The sequence below is a fragment of the Doryrhamphus excisus genome, chromosome 9, assembly GCF_030265055.1.
Source record: "Doryrhamphus excisus isolate RoL2022-K1 chromosome 9, RoL_Dexc_1.0, whole genome shotgun sequence".
NCBI lineage: Eukaryota > Metazoa > Chordata > Actinopteri > Syngnathiformes > Syngnathidae > Doryrhamphus > Doryrhamphus excisus.
In genome coordinates, this window is record NC_080474.1 from 9,745,514 (window position 1) to 9,767,956 (window position 22,443).

Genomic DNA, 22,443 nt, shown 5'->3' on the forward strand with positions numbered 1-22,443 from the left:
AATACTCAATCCTGCTCATAATTGGTGTGACAATAGCTCATCGTTCATCTCAGTGTTGAAGTGTGACCTTACCTAGCAAGCCTCCAAAGGTTATGGTAGGTGACAGAGCAGCAAAGTAAATGAAGATGACAGCGGCGATGCATTGCATATCCACAGCATCTTTCAAATCACTGACATAGTGAGGGTACCGGCGCCGAATGTCGTGGATCAGTCCTCCAAACGGAATCCCTGAACGCTTTAATGGGTCAATTTCTTGTTCTCCATTCTCCTCCTCCTCTGGACTGATATCTGGATGGATTGTAACATGTTTGGATAACAATCAGGTGAGGATTAGGTAAGGAAACCCCACGCACGCACAAGGAGAACATGCAAACTCCACACAGAGATGCCCAAGTGGAAAATCGAACCCAGGTCTTCCCGATATCCTGACTGTGAAGGCCTGGCCTACAATGCTAACTGCTTGCCACAGTCCGGCCACAGGTTTTCTATTCTCTATGAAAATATTCCATTTATTAATAACAAATTTTACATATCACAGTCTGGTCTGGAAATATTTAACCACAAGTTGCCGAATCCAAAAGGCCTTTCTGGACTTCAAATACCTTTGTTGTCCTGCTCTATGCCACATGATGAGTGGTGCTTCTTCAGTTCTCTTTCCTTGCGCTTACGCAGCATCTGCTTCTGGAAGTCAGCGACTGTCTTCAGGAGGTCTTTGCCCTCCACATCTGATGGTGGAATGACAATGCTGCAGTCCAAGAATTCATTGATACCATTCAGTAGGTCCTGTCTGTTGTCTGCGAAATAAGCCACCTCATGGAAGTTCTGAAATCAAATTATTCAAATGGGAATAGGTCATACCAAAACAGACAAAAAAAAAGTTAAACTCTATAGTCAAAATATGCTACCTTTAGGAATGCATGGATGATTAAATGAGGACCACTGTTGCTAAGGTGCAGTGGAATAAATCCTAAGGTTTTCATTTGAAATTGCATGTACTGTAAATTACATTAAATAGACAGTTTACTAAATGTTTAAATATCAGACATGGGAATCCAATTCATGCCTCTATTGATGTCTCCAATAATTGCCAGGTGTGTGGTCTACAAAAGCAAATAACTGTCAGGGTCTCTAATTAGGGTAGCAATGACAACTGCTGTGGCTATAGGCTGTAATGTGGCTGTATGATGATTTTTCTTTTTTTAATTACGACCACAAGCCTGCAGAAATACACTCCTCATCAAAATTTTAAGACCAGGTAAAAAAAAGGTAGTACCCAGATGCTGTCTGATGGCTATTGGACAGCATGAAGAATAACTTTCATGTGGGCCAAGGATTGGGTCTACCACTTGACTTTTTTGTTACATAACCCTCAGGATCTTTTAAGAATATTTAAGTTAGTCGTACAGCAAGGACGCACTGTAAGAGGCCTGCAATCTAACCACGTTCAAAGACAGCAGAAAGCTTTTCACCCTTGCCATGAAGATATCATGACAGTTTTAATACCTGACAGTAAACAACAGTGAATCCCCGTTTGCCAAAATTTGGGGTTTTAATGGCTGTGGTCTTAAACTTTTGATCAGGTGATGAACAGCCTATTTCAGTTTAAAGGTTGTTGCTTGCTTGCTCGAAATGTTTTTACTAAGTACCTTGTCAGACATGAGCGTTGAGAAGGAACGTCCAATCTCATGATAGTCCATGTTGGACTGACTGGGACCAAGCAGAATGAAAATGAAGCGGACAGGAACAGGGACTTCCAACACAGACTCCAGAAGCACAGCCTCATTGAGCCTCAGGAAGGCCATGGCTGGCTGCTCCAGAAATTCAACACAGCCTGACAGAACAACAAATAAAGACATATGTTTATGCTTGTTTTATTTGGTAATCTGTTTTAGTTTTATTGGTGTAGGTTTGCTTGGTTATTGCCTGTCTGCAGGGACAGGTTGTAAGTCATAGTGAATCACTGTGATTTTTCAGATGACAAATACAGTAAATAAACTTTAGTGGAGCTAAAACTAAGGTTCCGCTGTACATTAATTTTAAGAGCAATCGGACCAAAACTGTTTTATTTATGTATTATTTATTATATACTTAGTTATTATTTAAATGGTTTTCTTGCATTTAGGCAAGATTACAGGTCAACTACAGGCAGTTAAAACAGAATGAGACAAAAGCTGGTCTGAACATACTGAATTGATGTAGGCTGTAAAATGACAACATGTACTTAATGATGCACTTTAATCATGTTTTATATGAAAATCCAAAATAAATGAAGTAGTACTTGGTCCAAAATTGCAAGTGCTTACCAACTAAAACAATGACAGCTTCAGCATCTCTGGGTATCTTGGCGAGGAGTTTTAAAGATCTGGCGGCAGCTGGATGGCTCTCAGGAGATAGAGGGTGGAGAGATTTCTTGGAGGAAGAACAGTACACAGATTATCCACATTACTGTTCTGAGCAACATTACGTGACCACAGAGTGCAGCTTGGGATAAATTACGCCGCATTATTAAGCCAACAGTGCCATATGCAGCCTCCTAAAATATCCCTTATTGACCTACCGCTTTGATTTTAAAACACATTACAGAATGACAAACACCAACATTTTGCACGAGGCACATTAAAATTTTACAGCTAATACATCAAGATGTCTTAAAAAGAAGTGCCAGTAAGTTAATTCAACGCATCTGGTCAAGTGGGCTTTGCTCTCTCGCTTCAACAAGTACCCACACAACGTCTGACCTCACGAAATGCGATACAGGCCCCAAGTGGGGGTCATAATGCAATAATGTGCGATCAAAGATAACGCGTTATTTTAAAAGTTATTGAACACCATAAACTACGCTGATGCCGTGTATCTCACTGACGATTACGATAGCTGAATTCAATTATCTCGCCGTATTCCCGTCAAATCACTCGCTTTGGCTTGAATCAACAGAATGTTGATGATCGGCCTGCACTGTTTCAACTTCATAGCCTTTCGTCACCCCCTGCATCTCTTAGTCACAGAGCAGCCTTTCAAAATGACAAAGAGGTCAAGAAAATAACAAGTAAAGTACATATTGAATAATGGGTCAATAATTTCAACAAAATTATTTTGTCGAGTTAATGAACAAACACGAAGCAGTATAGTCCAACACCCCATTGATCAGGGCTGAAATCTTTTGTCTATTGATTACAATGAAACTCTTTATAACAGAGTTTCTCAACTGGAGGGTTGACATTGACGTATTACACATACCTAATGATAAAAATACTAAAAAAAACCCAAAAACAATAAAATAACTACAAATAAATGAGAAGAAGAATTGAAAAAAATATTTAAATGCAACCAATGTTGGACATTAATAAATAAATAAAACAGAGTAAATAAATTAAATACAACCATTTCACTTTGTGACATTTTGAATTTGTGACCTTATTTAGTGGAGTTTTGATATTTAATTTTAATGAATGCATTATTTAACTGCTTGGGGTGCCAGGCTGTCTAGAGCGTGGCAATAAATCTGGAAAAAAATCACCTTCATTGGAAGGTGTTGCTTGTGCTTTTACTCCAACAACATTGGATTGGTTTGACTTAGACAAAGTTGTGACCGTTGAAAAACATGGGTCCCTGCAGGGACAGCTTTAGAAGACATACAATAATATAAAGCAAACTTACAAACAGACTGACAAAAACTTCCTGTTTGGGGTCATACACGGGTCCTTTGTTATCCTGGTGTTCACCATGTTCTTCAGCTACCAGGGGCAGGCTCGTGTCCTGGACGTGGTTGTGATTGTAACCCCCGTGGAGACTGGCAGATGAGTGGTAGCGGTGAAAACGATGTTTCATATCACTTGGATGGCTGTGGCAAAAAAGTTGGGTGTTTCAGTGTTAATAAGAGATAAGAGTTAAGTAGAGATGGCCGACACTGGCTTTTTACCAAGAGACCAATCACTCGCGTGCCAATATCTTTATCATAAAAAATGACACAACATGAACCTATATTCAATTTTTAAGCCATATCAGACAACATCTCTCAAGTTAAGTATGTGTAGGTTTGTTTTCAGGACAGGAACCACAGTGCAATTTAATGACAAAAATGAAAAATCCCAACGAAAGCTGCACATTTCGAAGTGAAATAATGTTTGACTCCCTCTAACGACAAATCACATGCATTGCTCTTGAGTCCAATGGTGACATCACCTCACTCATGAAGACCACATGGTATGATGGTACCAAATTTGAACAAAACAACCTCTTGACTAAAAGGAGGTGGAACTGCTAAGGGAGTCGTGCACAAGACATTTCTAATGGATCTTTCAAGTGGTCTTAGTAAGCAATGAGCCAAATTCTAACAGCATCTCGATGTGTTTCTTTCCACGTTGTAAATCTGATGTCAGTCTCATAATGACTGTAATGACGGCGGGTTGGTTTCCCTGTGGAAGCTGCCAGTGATATGCTGGGAATTTACGTGGAAAGGCTGACAATGACCGCATGATGGCCCAGTTTGCATTTTGGCTCGATGGCTTTATTTTATTCACAGTGCATTGCTTTGCATGTGCGTGCAATATGACTTAACTGAGAAAAATGTTGGAAAACGCTTGTAAAAAACTGTTTGTAAAACGCAGCAAATGGGATCAACACACACACACACACAAATCTATTTCTATATATGTAAGGTTTGTACATTTGTGGAAAATATCATACAATTCCTAAAATGCCAAAACTAATGCAGTACATACAGTATTATGGAATTCGTTTACAGACGATCAATATACTGTTTTTACATTTTTTTTTACATTGTGTAATGCTCTCAAAAAGGATGGGCTTGACCTTCAAAAGCATATTACTGACAGCTAATTAAGCTATAAGTTATATATAGGGATTCCTGATAATATCATATTGTACCGTAACCAGAAAATGTATGTAAACTGAGGCAAAATGTTGCCATAAATATTCAACCTTAACCAAAAAACACTAACCAGGGCATACACTAACTGAGGTTCCACAATTCAACTACCAACGAGTTTCACTGGCATGTCAAAATCAGTCTTCGTCAACAGGCGGAGCACATTTGGGAGAGCTACAGACTTTTAGCATAAGCACATATTGTAAGGTTATTAAATATAAACACATAGAACATCTTGATATTCAAAACATTTACATTTGACAAGCTGAAATCCAGTTTATTCATATTCTTAAGATTTCTGTTTTCAAGAACTCTACTTATATGAATGCTGAGGAAGTCAAATATTTACACTGATTCTTCTGCATCAAAAATGCAAACTGCTTTAATAGTTTATTGAAGTGCCATTAAACTGAAACACAAGCCTGGCAAGGATGCATGAGCTATCAGTTTTTGTAGTGACTTAACACTTAAACCTGGTTCAAAATACTGGATTTCAACAAAAGGTAGAATATGTAGTCCATATTATCATTGAACTTTGACTGGAGTGGTAAGGCATTTAAAAGCAAATTATTTGCTTTGTAACCAACACATATATGTGTGTAACATTGAAGAGTATCGCAAAGGTAAATATCGAAGGCCACTGTTGATTACAAACATTGACAATGGCTTAGACTTTACAGCCGCACACAACCACAGTACAGTTTCAACATCTGCAGCCCTGTCAACCACAGGAAAGTTCAGATGATGAGCCAAGTCTCGTTAAAACTAACATTCTGGAAATTCCCAGTGTGGGTTCCCTGTGTCAGCCTTTTGCTAACACAAACCAAAAATCATTTTATATGTTGCCATACATATGCTTCAATGTAGCTGAATTCCGATCATTAAAAGAAAAACTTGTTCATTTTTCATTTACAACATTTCCTATCATTTGAGATTAAGATGGTTTAGATTTACTTTTGGCCATGGCAGTAACACTGATGACTATTAAGCAGATGGGAATTATCCTAAGTCAAAAATACCCTGTAGAAATATCTCGGAATTCTTGGACTCACCTCACAGGACAATTATTTCTTGTTAATCCTTAACTAGAGATGGGAATTCTTTTGCCTCTCCTTTTTTGTTGCTTTAATCTATTTTTATTGTAAAATGAATTTCTAATGTACCAATATCTGTGCAGTCGTCCGTTTTTTATTGTGATTAATTGGTTCTAGACCGGACAGCGATAAGTGAATTTCTACAAAGTAGGATAAAAATATTCATGAATATTCATGAATTCTGAATTTTTGTGCGTAGAGCATAGAAAATTTGTTTCTGACTTCATGAATAAGTTTTTTACTTTTATTAGAGCCCTGTAAACATGAAATAGCACCCCTATAGTAACCTTTCACTCCGATTGTGCTTTGCAGGGACATATTCAGTTAGCAGCTCACATACTGCAAATCAAGTTCATGAGCTAACTCGTTAGGCTCCAACTGATTTATTCTAAACGTAAGAAAGGGTTTCAAACAAAGTGGGAAGAAAGACAAAGTAAGAAGCCAAAACCTTACCACTTCCATATGGAATAGGAGGAGAACTTATCTATCATGACGGACATGCAATGGTTGACTCCATGCAGTGCAATGGTAATGTGATGTAATATCATGTCTCATCAAATAAAAAAAAAATCACCTTGGGCCCCCACTTTTTAAAATAATTACCTATTTACGGGTAAATTGGTAATTATTTTAAATAATTACCTATTTACAGGTAAATAGGTAATTATTTTTTAAAAAAGTGGGGGCCCAAGGTGATTTTTTAACTGCCAGAGCCCTGGGAACTGTCCTAACTTTACCAACCTTGATGGCACCCCCGTAAATAGAATAATTTACAGTTATGTACTTATGTGATAGGTATTGGTATCAGCCAATCTCACTCATGGATCACTTCACAGTTCAAAGAGACTGTTCGCAACTGACACATTATTGTCACCAGATACAATTACGTATCCCACCTGGCTTTGGTGGACTCGCTGCCGTGTTTCGGATCATCGGATCATCTTTAAGGTCAAATGACCTTGACCTTAAAGGGTCCTATTATGCTCATTTTCGACCCCTTGTATTGAGTTGCGGTCTCCTATAGAGCAGTTACACACAATAACCTGCACAGAAAACTTTTTAGATTTTGCTGAATCTGCACCTATTCCAGTTGTACTTCCTTTGATTTCTGCTTCCTGCCAAACGTCATCTGAAACTTTGGCATCATTTAACATGGGACTACAACATTCTAACTCCATTTATAGGTCATAAAAATGGAGAAAGCATAATAGGTCCCATTTAAGATCCTAATTAGTGAATGGAAGAAAATCAAGTCCCACCCAAATTAGGAAAGAGGATTTCCCTAAAGTTTTGAGGGGCGCTGATACTATTTTGGGCATATGTTGTGATCTCAAGTACCATTACAAACACAAAAATGCTTCCCATATAAAACTTTGACCTGTATTCTATACAGTACATGGAAGATCACGAGTCAGGCAAGTAGAAATGCCACTATATCAGTCGGGATATGTTACAGAACAGACCTGTGTTTGAGAAGTAGAGCCCGGAGAACACAGGATCGGTCCTCAGCTCTAATCTGATCAGAGATGATCATCGTCTCCACCACCAAATGGGCGATTCCTGGCAGAGAGTTCTGCTCAAGGTCCAGAAGGATGGCACCTAGGAAAGACCAGATCATGATATGACAATGTTACAGTCATGATCACAAATTCAATAGTTTTGTTGTTTTTTTTGTTTTTTGAACAATATTTTTTTGCTGAATGTTGGCAGAGGCCATTTACCATTTGTGATGGTGCGACGAAGCTCAAGTAAACTTCGAAAAGAAAGCGAAGCCACGTGAGGTTTTCCCCAGCGATCAGTCTCCTCCTCAACATCCTCCTCAAACTTGATCCAGCGAGCACGCTCCTTCCAACGCATTTCATGGTCTTTCTCCACAATGAGCTCGTTCAGCTCTACAAACAACTGGAGGTGAAGCAAAGCACGAATGAGAACTCAGGGATACAGAATACCATGGAACCTCAGTTAACATTAATTCTGCAATATTGAGCATACCTAAATATAAGTCACACCCATCAAAGACCGCTTCGAAATATATTCAGTTTCGACACTCTACTCATCATGGGAACTGTTGTTGTGCTTTGTTTGAACGCTACATAGGCAAACTGACTAGTTACTTCAGCAGACTATTTGGCTGTACAATAACCAAGACATACGTTTTTTGGCGAAAACCAAATCCTATGAAAACCGGATGTGCAAAATCTTAGGGTCCAATGTGCATGCCATAATATGACTGGATCTCCCAACGCATTTTTTTCTAGGTTTAAGGTGACTTATCAGTCAGCATCTTTGCAGAATCTGCACCTATTCCAGTTGTATTTCCGTTGATTTGTGCTTCCTGCCAAAACGGTCTGTTTTAATTTTGTCAACTCACCGCCCACCTCCGGGCATGCCCACTCCGCTGTGATTGGTCACACGCCCAAAGTGCTTCCTAACTATGAACCATATAAGGAAATCTGTCCCTCTGTGACATCACAAAGGGGCAGTTTTACTAAGCTTTTTGAAACCTAGTGTTTGAGCCATCCCAAAGTTCTTTCAGGGCTCACTAAAAATGTGCAATCCTCATTATCTGAAACTTTGGCATCGTTTAATACGAGAATACAACATTCTAACATTCAACATTTATAGGTCATAAAAGTGGAAAAAGCAACATCCCCTTAAGCTCAAATATGGCTTTATACAGGACACATCTTTTTTTTTTTTTTAACTTTTACACTTCAAGTAACCAATCATCTCTACCATGATGGCTGGTTGTTTGCCACAAACCTCATGGGTCTTCTTGTCTGCTGCTCTTTTCTTCTTCTTCAAGCTCGATAGGGGAGTCGAACTGTTACTTGCCCGGGCCACCTGGCATCTAGATGACTTCTTCACTAGGTGCCGTCTTACCCCGGGGTTGTCCTCAAATCTATGACCTGCACAAAACAAAATGACTGGATTCAATGCAATATTGCAAAGACGATTATGGTCATGATTAAAAGTTTGTCAGATCCGTCATCTCATTCCTCAAATGACGAAAAGTGTACTTGTGTGGGGGATCACAGATAAAAAGGTAGTTATAACGATTGATACAAGCCCCGAGCTGCAAGTGGTCTAGATGAAGTTATGTTTTTAATATTCATTTATTTTCTACTGCTTTCTACCGCTTCACAAAGGTCGCAGGGGTGCTGGAGCCTATCCCAGCCGTCTTCGGGCGAGAGGAGGGGTACACCCTGGACTGGTTGCCAGCCAATCACAGGGCACATATAGACAAACAACCATTCACACTCACATTCATACCTATGGACAATTTGGAGTCGCCAATTAACCTAACATGTTTTTGGAATGTGGGAGTCCCCAGAGAAAACCCACGCATGCACTGGGAAAACATGCAAACTCCACACAGAGATGGCCGAGGGCGGAATTGAACTTGTGTCTCCTAGTTGTGAGGCCTATGTGCTAATCAATCATCGCCGTGCAGCCATGTTTTTAATACTTCATACGTATATAGTTCAGTGTAATTATATATGGGCAATACAGTGACATGGTGGAGTATATATTTCTGTCTCACAGTTGGCAAATCCAGGTTTGAATCTCCTTTCGGGCATTTTGGGGTTTGCATGGTCTCTCTTCTTACTTCAAGTTCAACGTCCCAAAAACATGCCTGCTAGGTTTAATGGAGAGTCTAAATTGCCCTTAGGTGTGACTGGAAGCGTGAATAGTTGTTCGTCTATATGTGCCTGAGATTGACAGGCAGTCCAGGGTGCGCCATGTCTCTCACCCAAAGTGAGGGCAGTAGAAAATTGATGCATGGATATAATAAATGCATTTATTTACAAAAAGGAATAACACAACATGTCTGGATTAATTTTACCCGTGCGTCCGCAGTGGGTTTTAAATACGTTAAAGATACATTTCACAACAATGAAGAGTGTTAAATGAAAATGTCTATACGTCGAGCTATAAAAAAACATTATTTAATGACCAGAGGGTAGACCAGGGAAAAGCAGGTGCTGATCACTTTCATTTCTTCTACTAAGACTAAAAACATCAAAGATAAATGAAAAGTAAAATAAATATACACAGCAGTACCAGAATCACACATGGATTGTCAATGAAATGTCTTTCCGCTCCAGCTGTGGCTGAGCCCAAAGCCAAATGGATGCCACTCGATCAATGAAAAAAGCGGAAACAGCAACAGTCGAGCAGCATTTCACTCAATACCATGGCCCAACTTAGTACTCTGTGACATGAATGTTCCCCATACCATTAATTAAGCCAGCAGCGAACTACGTAATCAGTGGAAACTCACATCCATTGATTATGTGGCTAGAAATAGAACTAAATGTCTACTGATGTGAAATAGTTGAATTATGATGGACACGAGCTTGGATGCCACATTCCCACTGTCAAAACCCAAACAAGTTTCAAAACTCTATTCAGCAAGATTAGAGGTGAACGTCAACACTTACGGATTGTATCGAGTGGTGACCCCAGTTGAGAGTGAATTGACTCAAGCAAGTCATAATCATCAAAATCAAAAACAAACTCTTCAAAATCCTCAAAGCCTTCCACATTGGACTGTGAGCTATGGTGCTCATGTTGGTGCTGCCTTGGGGTGCCAGAGCCTTTCTGGACACCACACTGGTGCTCAGATCCATTGTTGTCGGTGCAGTTCTTCTTATCAGCTTGGCTATCTTGTCCCTCTGGATCTGTCATCTTGACAGCTGGTACCTCCTCCTATCCTCCTCTCTCCAAGCAGACCTACTGCTCATCCAGGGTTGCTAACTCTTGAGTGCAGCGTGCTCCCTAGACCACTTTTCACAAGTCACCAGTCTACCTCCGTTGAAGTTGTTGCACCGTGAGCCCAATGAAAGCTTGATGCATGTGATCCTAACCCTTTGACAAAATTGTATCAGCAAGAAAAAAGATTAGTTTGTGGTCAAGTGGGTTCTGTATGTATAGAAAAATGAAAGAAATATCCAGCTGAAGCAAACAAACACAGCTCTGCAGTCAGAAGCGTGCAGACACAGGAGCAACATGAAGTTTAGCGACAACTGCAAAATACAGAAAATGGGTGGTCTTCTTTGTGAAACCTGTCAACTGAATCACAGTGCACCCTTTTCTGTGATGTCCACAGTCTATTGATTTTGAGGCTGTGCCATAACGACAGCGTTAGTAGAGGTGATGCGTTTCATTAGTACCATTACCGTTCTACCGAAAATACTGTAGGAACATGTCATAGGGTAAAGACTTTAGGAATCAAATCTAAGTATCAAAGTATTGCCAAACCAAACCAAATTCATTGGTGCAGGTCATAAATCAATATTTTCTATTCTAATGCTTGATGATTCAGAGTAAATTGCATAGTCATGCACATTACAATAGTTTAAAGGGGACCTAGTGTACTTTTTTCACTTTTGTGACCTATAAATGTAGTTGTAATGTTGTTTTCTCATGTTAAATGATGCTAATGTTTCCAATAATGAGGTTTGTACATTTGGAAGTGAGCCCTGAAACTTTTGGATGGCTCAAACGCTAGGTTTCAGAGGGCATTGCAAAACTGTTATTTTGTGATGTCAGAGGCAAACAACCATTCACACTCACATTCATGCATAAAAAAAAATATTACTTAAATGTGACAAAACCAAGCCAAATGTGAGAAAAGTGAGCTAAATATTCAAAATATCAGCTAAAAAAGTGTGATTGAATTTTACATGTGGCATCCTATATGCATGCCCCCGCGCAATCGGTTCTCTACAGTTAACTTTCACAAACTTTCAGAATAGAGGCTAATAAAAAAAAAACTGAAAATAACCCACAGTCAAAATAAATTTGCCATTTAACAAAGGTGTGTTTCTCAGTGTTGAGATGCGCAAATCACAATCACTGCAACACGAGAGCTATACTGGTTTAAAAAATGGTACGCACTTGCTGTTTTCTTGTAAAAACAAGGAAGTGTCTCCCTATAAATTCCACCCAAGTCCAAATCCAAACTATTCTTTTAACTTACTTGTTGTGTTCTTGTTTCAATGAAATAACATTAACTTCCTAAGCTAAATAATGGTAGCAGAAACACTGCTATCATTAAGGGCTGTGCGCTGGTCAGCATCACACCCAAAAGCGATTACAGGCCAAAGGACTCTCAATTCACACTCAAGGAACATCCACGCCCTGTCTTAGATGTGTTGTTGAAAGCCATCTGATTACTCCCCTGTCCAAACTGACATTTTTCCTGTGAAGAAATCAGACCAGCTGGTCACTCGGACGAATGGAGATGTGCTCAGGACTGACAAGCTGTGAATGATGCCCTAATGTTCCGAACACATTCCACTCAATGGTACTCTCTAGCGGAAGTGGATTTTGAATGCCTTTCTCAGTGTTCCTCTTCATTTAGATTTTCAATTATGGTTGGAAAACGTTACACTGAGAGCTTACTATCTCTAATACCTCCCTTGCTCACAGTTTGGCAGACTTCCACCTTCCTGATGGCTCACTGTTTTGGGAATGATTTGATGGTCTGTTCTCACTGTAGACAACAATGTAAGGAAGACATCATTGCCGAGCAAAAACACCTGGCTGCTATGGGGTCCAAACTTCAGTTTTCAACTTCAGTCATGTTAACAGAGTTTATTCCAGAGCCTCTTTATGACAGCACTCCTGAGTCCGGGTTGCCCCCATGTTCAAAGTTAACATGGATGCCTGCTGCATAACAGTCCTTTTTGGATTTGAAGCTGCATTCTTTAGCAACACTTTTGAAGACTCTAAATTATCTAAAGCTCACACCACAGTGTTTAATTTATAATATGACATAACTTTGTTAGCCTACATCACCATGCAGCATTGCAAAACCTTAAACCAGGGGTGACAAAACCTTTTGACTCACGGGCCGCATTGATTTAATAAAATTGACAGGGTGCCAGACTATATATTTTACACATACAATTCTAACAGTCCACTTGGAATTATTGTATCTGTAAAAGTGTCATGCAACCTGCTATATGTGCTTGTGTCCCTTTTTTCAGAGCACATTGTAAACAGCAGACCACATCAAATAACCAAGTTGATAAAAAAGCTACCTAAACCATCAAAATATTGTCTCAAGCCATGATGCCAGGTTGTACCTGAAGTTTCAATTAAATACTTTGGAAAGAACGGGCGGGCCTTATTTAAACACTTGGTGGGCCGGATGTGGCCCCCGGGCCATAGTTTGCCCACCCCTGCCTTAAACCCTGCTTCATTTCTTTCCCTTCTTGAAGATGTTGAACAACATTTCTGTGCTGAGGTTTCTTGCTCATGCTTGCCACATCGAGATCGTTCCGATGAGCCTTTGGAAAATCCTGATGAGGCTCAGCTTATCATATCCTGGTGTTCAGTTGTTCCGGCTTATTCTGTGTGATGTTTCCCCTGTTAGCATATCATTGTTCTGCTCAAGTTGCTAAATTAATAGCACTCAGACTGCTTGTCCCTCGGCTGCAGGTAAATTGACACTGACAGTAGGTGAGCCATGAACAATCTGTCTGGTCCACGATTTTGGTGCCTTTTGGCTACACTGTTGTTTGTTGAAGTCTGACCCTAGACCATATTCTCTATTATGATAAAACTGCATACCTTTTGAAGGGAATTTTCCTGTACTATGGCAGTGATTGCATCCTTTTCAGATTTGTCTATTCTGGCTTTACTGGCTGACTTGTTGGGTTATGCTGACACCGCTCCTATCGATAGAATTTGGTACAGATCCAATGGCCTGTTATACAGCCTATTCTAAGTTGACCCATGGGGGGACCTACTGACATCGACTTCAAACAATAGTATGCCCAAAGATTTACACCATTTGCTTTGACTGCTATAAAAGAATACCGTCTTATTCTTATAACGGTACAATATTAATTCATTTTCTACCGCTTATCCTCACAAGGGTTGTGGGGGGTGCTGGAGCCTAGTGCTGGAGTCTGCGGGCGAGAGGCGGGGTACACCCTGGACTGGTCGCCAACCAATCACAGGGCACATATAGACAAACAACCATTCACACTCACATTCATACCTATGGACAATTTGGAGTCGCCAATTAACCTAGCATGTTTTTGGAATGTGGGAGGAAACCGGAGTACCCGGAGAAAACCCACGCATGCACGGGGAGAACATGCAAACTCCACACAGAGATGGCCGAGGGTGGAATTGAACACTAGTCTCCTAGCTGTGTGGCCTGCGTGCTAACATAAGCGTACAGTATGGTACAGTATATCCTGGGTCCCTCCATCATCCCTTCTGTTTGCTTGCTAACATTTTTGGTCACAAGTAACCACAAGCTTTTTAGTGTGAATGTGAGTGTGAAAGGTTGTTTGTCTCTATGTGCCCAGCGATTGACTGGCAACCAGTCCCTGGTGTACCCTGACTATTGCATAAAGTCAGCTGGGATAGGCTGGATGTAATTAAATGTGTTTATTTATTCTGTGTGTATGCTGTGCATTGTTTGAACTTACACATATTTGGAATGGTTAAGCTGGTACTTTGGGAGTAGTGCAGAAAGGTATTATAGAAACACTTTATCCTGGATACATTATATTTTAGAAACTACAATCCCAATTGTGAGTGCTAGAGAATGAAACTGAGGGGTACAGTGGTTTGCATGGCCTGTCAAAGTGAAGCATCACTGCCAGCAGCTGTGATTTTAGTGGCTCTGTTTTGTGTTTCTAAACAGTCAATGATTACTTCAGTCTGGTAAAACAGGAAAGCCCAGAGGCAAGGTCGCTGGTGAAGGGGAATCGACTGCAGGCTCTGTCAGTTATTGCCCCTGAATTCTGACTTTTTCTTTTACACCCCTAACTCCAGTTCAATTCTGATGGTTTGTTGTTTTGTGTTTACTACGCACCTCTATAAATCTTCATGTTCTCCTTCACTGTTTTAATCAGCATTATTTGTGTGTGCAGTAAATCAAAAGATTTTATGTGCTTTTTAGGGATGGTTGTAATTTGTGAACAATTCAACTTTATGCAGCGTGCAGGAGTAAGGAGTGGCATGGATTTCTTCAGGATGCTTCAAGTGTTGACCACCTAGACCCAAGCAAGTCAGTCTTCTTGGAGTGCACATGTTCTCCCTGTGCGTGCATGTGTTTTCTGGGCACTCCAGTTTTCTCCAATGCCCCAAATCATACGTAGTACATATATCATGTGTGAATATGCTTGTGACTGCTTGTTTGTGTATTTGTGCCCTGCGGTTGGCTGGCAACCAGTCTGGGGTTATTATATGTTTATTTTACCAAAGAGCGCCTGTTAACAACATTTTTTAATAGCCTGATCAAATCAAATGTAATTATGCTGAGCCAAACCCATCAGGAACGTATAGCAATCAGATCAGTGAATATGATATATTTTATAGACTGTCCTCTTGCCCCTTTTTGCAGGACAGTAATGTACTGCAGATATTAGTAATTTTCCTTTAATCTTCTGGGAGGTTTTCCCTGATTTCTGGCATTCTGTATGGCAGAAAACATTCCATCCAAGGGTATCGGCAAGCAACCCTGTAATCGTAGTCAAGATCCGTGTTTAGGAAAATGCCAGACTAGTCCAAAACTCAAATGTAATTTTCCCAAGTCAGTGTCTTTATACTGTATGCCTCTCTATACAAGGTGCATAGATTGTTTTAGAATCTGGAAGGCTTACTAATTAAATCAACTTTAGACAGAGTCCTAATGAGTAAATGAATGGATACTCAGTAGGCAGAGCGACAGTGGTACCCCAGTTTTTTTATTAATCTGTATTAAACTGAAACAGAAACTGTGTCTTTAAAGTCACCTGTTTGTGTCCTCATGAGCTATTGTGACGCTATCGTCATCTATCGTCATCTATCGTCATCTATTGTCATCTATTGTCATCTATCGTCATCTGTCATTCTCATGTGTATCGTTGAAGACTTTTTCCACTTCAGTCCTTTTTCCTGGATGCGGTTTGTCTGCATTTGCATTTGCTTTAGCTTCTCTCCCTCAACAGAATTCGACCTAATAGCGGAACATGTGAGCCCACACTTAGCTCTCACCCACTTTTCATGTCATCCAAGTCGACGCTGGCCAACATCTGAGCCTCAGCTTCATCGGTTGGCACTTGCTGATATACAGCAGTTTCAACAGCAGTCATGCTGCCAATGCAGATCCGCTCCCTCAGGTCATAGTTGCTCCTTTGGGCACTTGTCATGCGATGGTGGGTGGGCTTTCGACGGAACCTGCTCAGAGTTGCAATTGCACCGGGGGATACTGATCCTGGGTTAACGCTGAGAAAGAACACAGATATGATTTACAAGAAATTTGTATAGACATACGGAGGTCCATGTTGCAGGACCATTGGACAAATCATTGCCATTGTCATTGTCTCTTCCTGAGCTTTTATTACAACAGTAAACACACCAACATTGTAGTGTTGCACTTACTAAATACGTGAATGTCATGCACACCAAATTCATAACATACATTTCTTCAAAGCAAATGTGTTTTCTTGCATATCTGTCAAATCACCAGAAGAGGACTTTCTAACACAGCAATAGGAATGTGTCCTCTCACCAAACAGCAGCCTGTGGTCTATCAAGCACAGCCACACAAAAATGCATGACACAGAAAACATTTTCCAAATCGATCTGCTGTGACAAGACCCATTTGCTCTATAAGCAAATGCCATAAAAATTACAAACAACCTCTAATAATGTATGTATTCTGATCTGCAAACATTTGTGTCTCAGCGCAGGACAATGGTGTGTTCAAGGATTGTAAAAATGTCTAATCTAATCTAACAGTGATACACGTATGCTGTACATTTACTCTCTAATATTTTATTTCGTTTTAATTATCAACTTTTGGTGTATGAGCCACGCTGCCTCATGTAATTACATGGGGGTTATTCGCTTTGCGATTGGCTAACTTCTCACATATTAAAAAGGAACCAATTTCCATTCAAACATTCTCCACCAAGCAAACAGGACACAATAAGATATGAGAGCCTACCTATTGCAAGGTGCTTCCCCCTTTTCCATCTCCTCATGGTGTTCAATGACAGCACTATGAACCTCTCCCCTTTGAGTAAACGTGCACTTCTGGGTTAAAGGATGTCCTTCATTTTCTGTGTGGAAGGTGGTCATTGGCCGGACTTCCTCCAAGTCCTCTTGACTCTCCAAACTAAACTAAGAGGAAAAAGAAGATCAGTGAGAGGGGTGGAATTGACACCTTACACAATACATTTACACTGTGGTTTATGTGCTCAAAACAGATCATTGTAACAGCAACAGTATCAGTCTTGTGGGTTTCAATCCTATATTACCTGTGCTTCAATACTGGGTAACTCTGTGGCAATGGCAGCCACCTCCTGCGTGTCTATTTCAGATGCTACTTCCTCCTCATCTACTTCATGGATGGTGGGCGTAACTTCAGAAGGTGGTAGAGAGGTCTTTTTTTTCTTCCGTTTCTTTCGGCGCCTGCGGTCTGTGCTGTGCACCCTCTTGCGTAAGCGCTGGGGTACAGGCAAGTGGGTGGATAAGGGGTGATGGATATGGTGAACTGTGTGTCTGCGATCTGTATATGAAGACATGAGAAGAATGTATTATCACTACAAATAATTGTTATTAGTTATTGACCTCTAGGCATTATAGTACTTATAGCCTATTATTAGTAAGAAAATATGCATATTTAGCAAATTATATTATAATTTATTAATATATTAATTAATTAATATAACATAATTTATTAATATAATATTAATATTTAGCAAAACAAAACATATGGTCCAAATAAAAGGCTGAAATAAAATGCTTAGATCTTCAAACGGCACTTACTGCATAGAAATATATGTTTTAATTAAGATATATATGAGATTAACAGCACCTATGTTCATATGTATAGTATTGGGTACCAAATGGCCTTGCTTACACTCAAAATCTTTTTCTGTGTAATTAGGTCCCATCCTATTAGCGCTGGTGGATGCAGATTCACTGATGATGTCTGAAAAGCACTCAACAGACAGTGCTTTCTCCCAGTCCTCTTCCTCATGCTCTTCTTTCTGTCTATCCAATGATTCTTCCTCTGTGTCATCCTCCTCCCTCACCTGAAAAAAAGTACAACAGCACCACCTAGTGTGCAATTATTAATTAAATATAATTTAAAAACTTGACAACCTTCAAAAAAATATGAAAATTAAATGTGCATGTGGTACAACTTTATTGTCATGAAAATTGCATTGCCCTAATTGTGGAATTAATTCTTTTAAAACTGTCTTGGGTTTGTCCTCAATTTACATTGAGCAACACTCTACATATATTAAGCTTCTGGTTGGTGCTGGCATAGTGAGTGGTCTGGCTACTAATCTGTGGTCTCAAATTTCAGTCTTAAGGCTCCATTACTTCTTAATTACCAGTGGGATGAAGGGACGGGGTGCATTTAATGACATGAGCTACCTAACCACTCCAGGTCAAGGCACAAGCAGTAAAACCTTTGTGTTCAGTGGCCAGGCTCCTACATTTTGTTATTCAAAATATTTCATATTGCAATTTCAATTGTTACATTTTTCCTATGCCATTTATGGGGACAATATGCACAGTAAGGATGTTTTGTACGCCTCTTGACGGTAGTTTGCAGTCCAGGAGTAGTGACGCTTTGTGACGTCATCATCGAGCGTGGCATGTCCAAGTTAAAACACATCCACATTTGTGTATTCTTGCTAGTTGCTGCACTGTTCTTTCAAATGGCTGCTCCAATCAGGAGGATTATCAGCACAAAAGAGAAAGCCCCACGTGCTATCATTTGCTGAGGAATTTGCATAATGCCGATAATGTTTGGATTGCATTATTTAAATGTAATAATTAATCATGGCAATCATGTTCATCCTTATTTTGTAGTCCATTTTCAACTACTTTTTTGTACTCATACAAAAATTATTCTTAAGCATTCATTAATTTTCTTCCGCTTATCCTCACAAGTGTCGAGGGGGTGCTGGAGTCTACCCCTATTCATACCTATGGACAATTTGGAGTCACCAATTAATTAATTAATGTGGGAGGAAACCGGAGTACCCGGAGAAAACCCACGCATGCTCACGAGAACATGCAAAGTTCACACAGAGAGATGCCCGAGCGTGGAATCGAACTTGGGTCTCCTAGCTGTGTGGCATGCGTGCTAAACACTCGCTCACCATCTAGGAAACATCACTGTAGAGTATCCTATCTATGTAGTCAATCATAGTCAATTTCTGATCATATTATTATTATTATTTTACGACCCTGAATAGGAGAATAGGTAAAAAATAATGAATGCCATTGCTGTTTTTGGTTCTGATACTTTTAAAAAGAATATCCTGAAACTAATTCTGTTAATACCTGCACATAAAATTAGATTCATGAGTGCTCCTTGGAAAATGCCAAATGTTTCTGAAACATGAACATTTCATTTTACCAGGTTCAAAGAGGTGTGTTGAAATATTTAACAATTGCTGACATACTCTGTATGTGATGTGGTGTCCTATGTGTTTGTCCTAAACATGCATGTGGTCACTAAGGAAACTAGCTTAAATTTCAGTTTATCCAATGATGAGCATGTGTTTCCAAAATGGAAACTATCTGATATTGTATGTTTACTTAATCACATAATTTGGGAATACCAGGAATGCTTTCCTTTGAACATTTACCGTTCGCAAGTCCTATAAGGTCGAATGACCCATTCTGGATTTTGGTTAGCATGTTGGCAACACCGTGAGGAGATCGAGGTTTGATTCTCCACTTGTGCATCTATATTTGGAGTTTGCAACGTTCTCCCCTTGCATGCGTGGTTTTCTCCGCGTACTCCAGTTTCCTCCCACATTCCAAAAACATGTTAGATGAATTTCCAAATTGTCCATAGGTATGAATGTGAGTGTTGTTTGTCTGTATGTGCCCTGCGATTGCAATCGACCAGTCCAGGGTGTACACCGTCTCTTGCCCGAATTCAGCTGGGATCCAGCAAACCCCCAATGAGGATAAGCGGCATAGAAAATGCATGGATGGATGGATTAAAGCAACCTTCTTATCGCACTTTCAAATCTTTTTTTGGTTATATTTATTAACATTTTTCACACTGACATATTTAAATAAAATAAATAAACCCTCAAAAAGGGGTGCTTGGGGCACTGGTACACCACTCCAATTTCCCCTCATTTTGACACCCTTGGACAAGAATGCACTGCTTCTACAAAAAAATATGTTTAGCTTTCTGTAGACTTCCTCAAATGACAATTTATGTTAACTGATGGCACCAAACATTGCACAATATTCATTTTTCATTGTTCTATTATGTTCCTCATAGACACACACACATTGATATGATAGGGCAACCAGTTTCCTCTTCATCGCAGTGACAGATGGCTCAACTCTAGCCATTAAAACACCCATGAGTCTCAGCTGCTGTAGCTGTGGAGGCTTTGCTTTTTGTCCAGGGAGCTGAATGTCTAACCCATGTATGTCCCATCCCGTCCCCTGATCCAAATTAACATGAAAATAAATGTTCTTACCTGATGCAGGTTGATCAAAACGTCTATCTCAGGGGCATGACCACCTGTAGCCATTGGCTTTGGCCCTCAGCCAGGTGGTATAATTGCTTTTGACAAGGCTGTGCGGCCTGTATGAAGACAAATGCAATTGCAAGGGAGGCAGTGGGTCAAGTGAGGATGAGGGAGCAGAATGTAAGTGCAGTTGAGACAAGTGGGCTTAGCCGGAGTGGGAAGGAGGAAAGGATTGACTAGAAGGCAACATGAACCAGAGGGACGGTAGTCTTCAGCCCTTTTCTTTCACGGTGGGAGCTGCAGGGCCCCTTTGGGAAGGCATAACCTATAAAAAAAAGAACAAAGCTTTTGATATAAAGTACCCATTACCTTGGCTTTTTTCACACAGTAAAAGAGTTGTAACAACAAATATGTTTAGCATGAAAGCGTGTCTCGTTAATTTTTTTTTAATTACCTGATGTAAATATATTTAAAAATTGAAATGTATATTCGAAAATATATAAAATAGCAAATAATGTAATTATGTTAAAATATATTTTTTTTAATAAATTAATTCCATCCCATTCGCTACCAAAGATGTATTATATATTTTTTCAACCTGACTGCTCGCTTTCAAAGACATATTTTACATTTTGTGCGCAAGAGGCACAAAGAGGTGATGATGCGACTGCACAATAGAAGAGCGCATGGTTGGTGCAGTTTTAAGCCCCCCCACCCTACATCTTTCTCATTGAAATACATGCTCTGTACCAAACAGGAAATGAAAAGGCATCTCGCCATGTAGCACAAACGAGGTTATGCATTCAAAGGTAACGCATGCATACACGTTTGCACATACACGTAATAATATTGCTAGTCATGAAAAAAATATACTTACACAAAATGATAATGATATAAATGATAATAATTGAAAACATTTATATTTAATGTGCATTATTTCCAAGCTTTTGTAGGCTACATAAAATGATGTGGTGGTCCAAATCGGGCATTTAGTATGACGTTTGTGCTGTAGAGTGTGTCAATTATGTGTAACATAGAGTGTAACACTGTCCCAAATCGATTATTGTTACTCGCACTTATTGGAAATGACTGGCATAATCTACATATTTGAAGAAAACTGGTTGATCTTGTGTAGCTAAAATACTGTATGAACATTTGCACATGTATCTCATGACAGATGACTCAAAAGAATGGTAAAAATGTTTAAAAACACAAAAAATGGTATGCTAATGAGAAAAACACTTCAATTTACATGTAAGCATGAGATTGGACTTTGAGACAATGAATAGACAATAGCTGTTATGTGGCAATTATATCAGTCTTTCCCATGCATTATTCTATGTGTGGTGCCCACCATTAATAAAGTTGAATTTATTTTTCCAAGATTTGGTGCAAGCCGATCAGCCTTGCTTATAAACACATCATGAGACATTCAAAGTCATGTACATTAGACAGCATCACAACTCTGCTTCCTAACACGCCTTGCATTCCCAATAGTACAACTTCAGGGGCCTTCCACTTCTTTCCATGTGAATTATTCTCAGTGTGTAAGCATGATAATGCAAGGGACAAACAAAGCTCAGTGATCCCAGGTGACACACTTTGTTTAGAGCTGCTGTTTTCCCACTATCACAGAAAAGGCTTTACATCTGTCTCGATTGTATTTAGTTGACTCTGTTGTTGCTCCCAGTGAGACATTTATAGCCACTTGGCTGCACAAATAGACTGCCAAATGTAAGCAGAAGAGAAGCATTTAGAGGGCAGTTATTACTACATATATAATGTTATGCAATTTGATATCAGTGTGTTGTGCAGGGACTTACCACATTTACAAATGTTCTCATAAGATTGTTAAATATTCAATTACATATTATATCCTTCCTTGTTCTTCTGTGTCTTGCCTCCAGTCAAGCAAGGTGGTGGTACTGTCATGGGGATGCATGAGTGCTGATAAGTCTGTTTTAATGTATGGAGTCTAAAG

General features: G+C 39.7%; 1 protein-coding gene across 6 annotated transcripts in view; it reads right to left on the reverse strand.

Moving 5' to 3' along the window:
• Positions 1–22,443, reverse strand: part of slc4a3 (solute carrier family 4 member 3) — a 34,034-nt gene that overhangs the window by 10,364 nt on the left and 1,227 nt on the right. For 4 of the 6 annotated variants that reach the window (XM_058081182.1, XM_058081183.1, XM_058081181.1 and 1 more), the window contains exons 2-14: positions 20,472–20,787; positions 17,864–18,038; positions 17,259–17,509; positions 16,946–17,121; positions 15,995–16,221; positions 8,746–8,891; positions 7,704–7,884; positions 7,446–7,581; positions 3,658–3,841; positions 2,304–2,409; positions 1,647–1,831; positions 603–822; positions 73–288 (exon numbers count right to left, since the gene is read on the reverse strand). In XM_058081182.1, the coding sequence (XP_057937165.1) occupies positions 73–288; positions 603–822; positions 1,647–1,831; positions 2,304–2,409; positions 3,658–3,841; positions 7,446–7,581; positions 7,704–7,884; positions 8,746–8,891; positions 15,995–16,221; positions 16,946–17,121; positions 17,259–17,509; positions 17,864–18,038; positions 20,472–20,525 (2,257 nt within the window). In that variant the 5' untranslated portion in view covers positions 20,526–20,787. Of the gene's footprint in view, positions 1–72; positions 289–602; positions 823–1,646; positions 1,832–2,303; positions 2,410–3,657; positions 3,842–7,445; positions 7,582–7,703; positions 7,885–8,745; positions 8,892–10,427; positions 14,079–15,994; positions 16,222–16,945; positions 17,122–17,258; positions 17,510–17,863; positions 18,039–20,471; positions 20,788–22,443 lie in introns of those variants that run through there. The other 2 variants (XM_058081184.1, XM_058081185.1) reach the window with 2 other exon arrangements.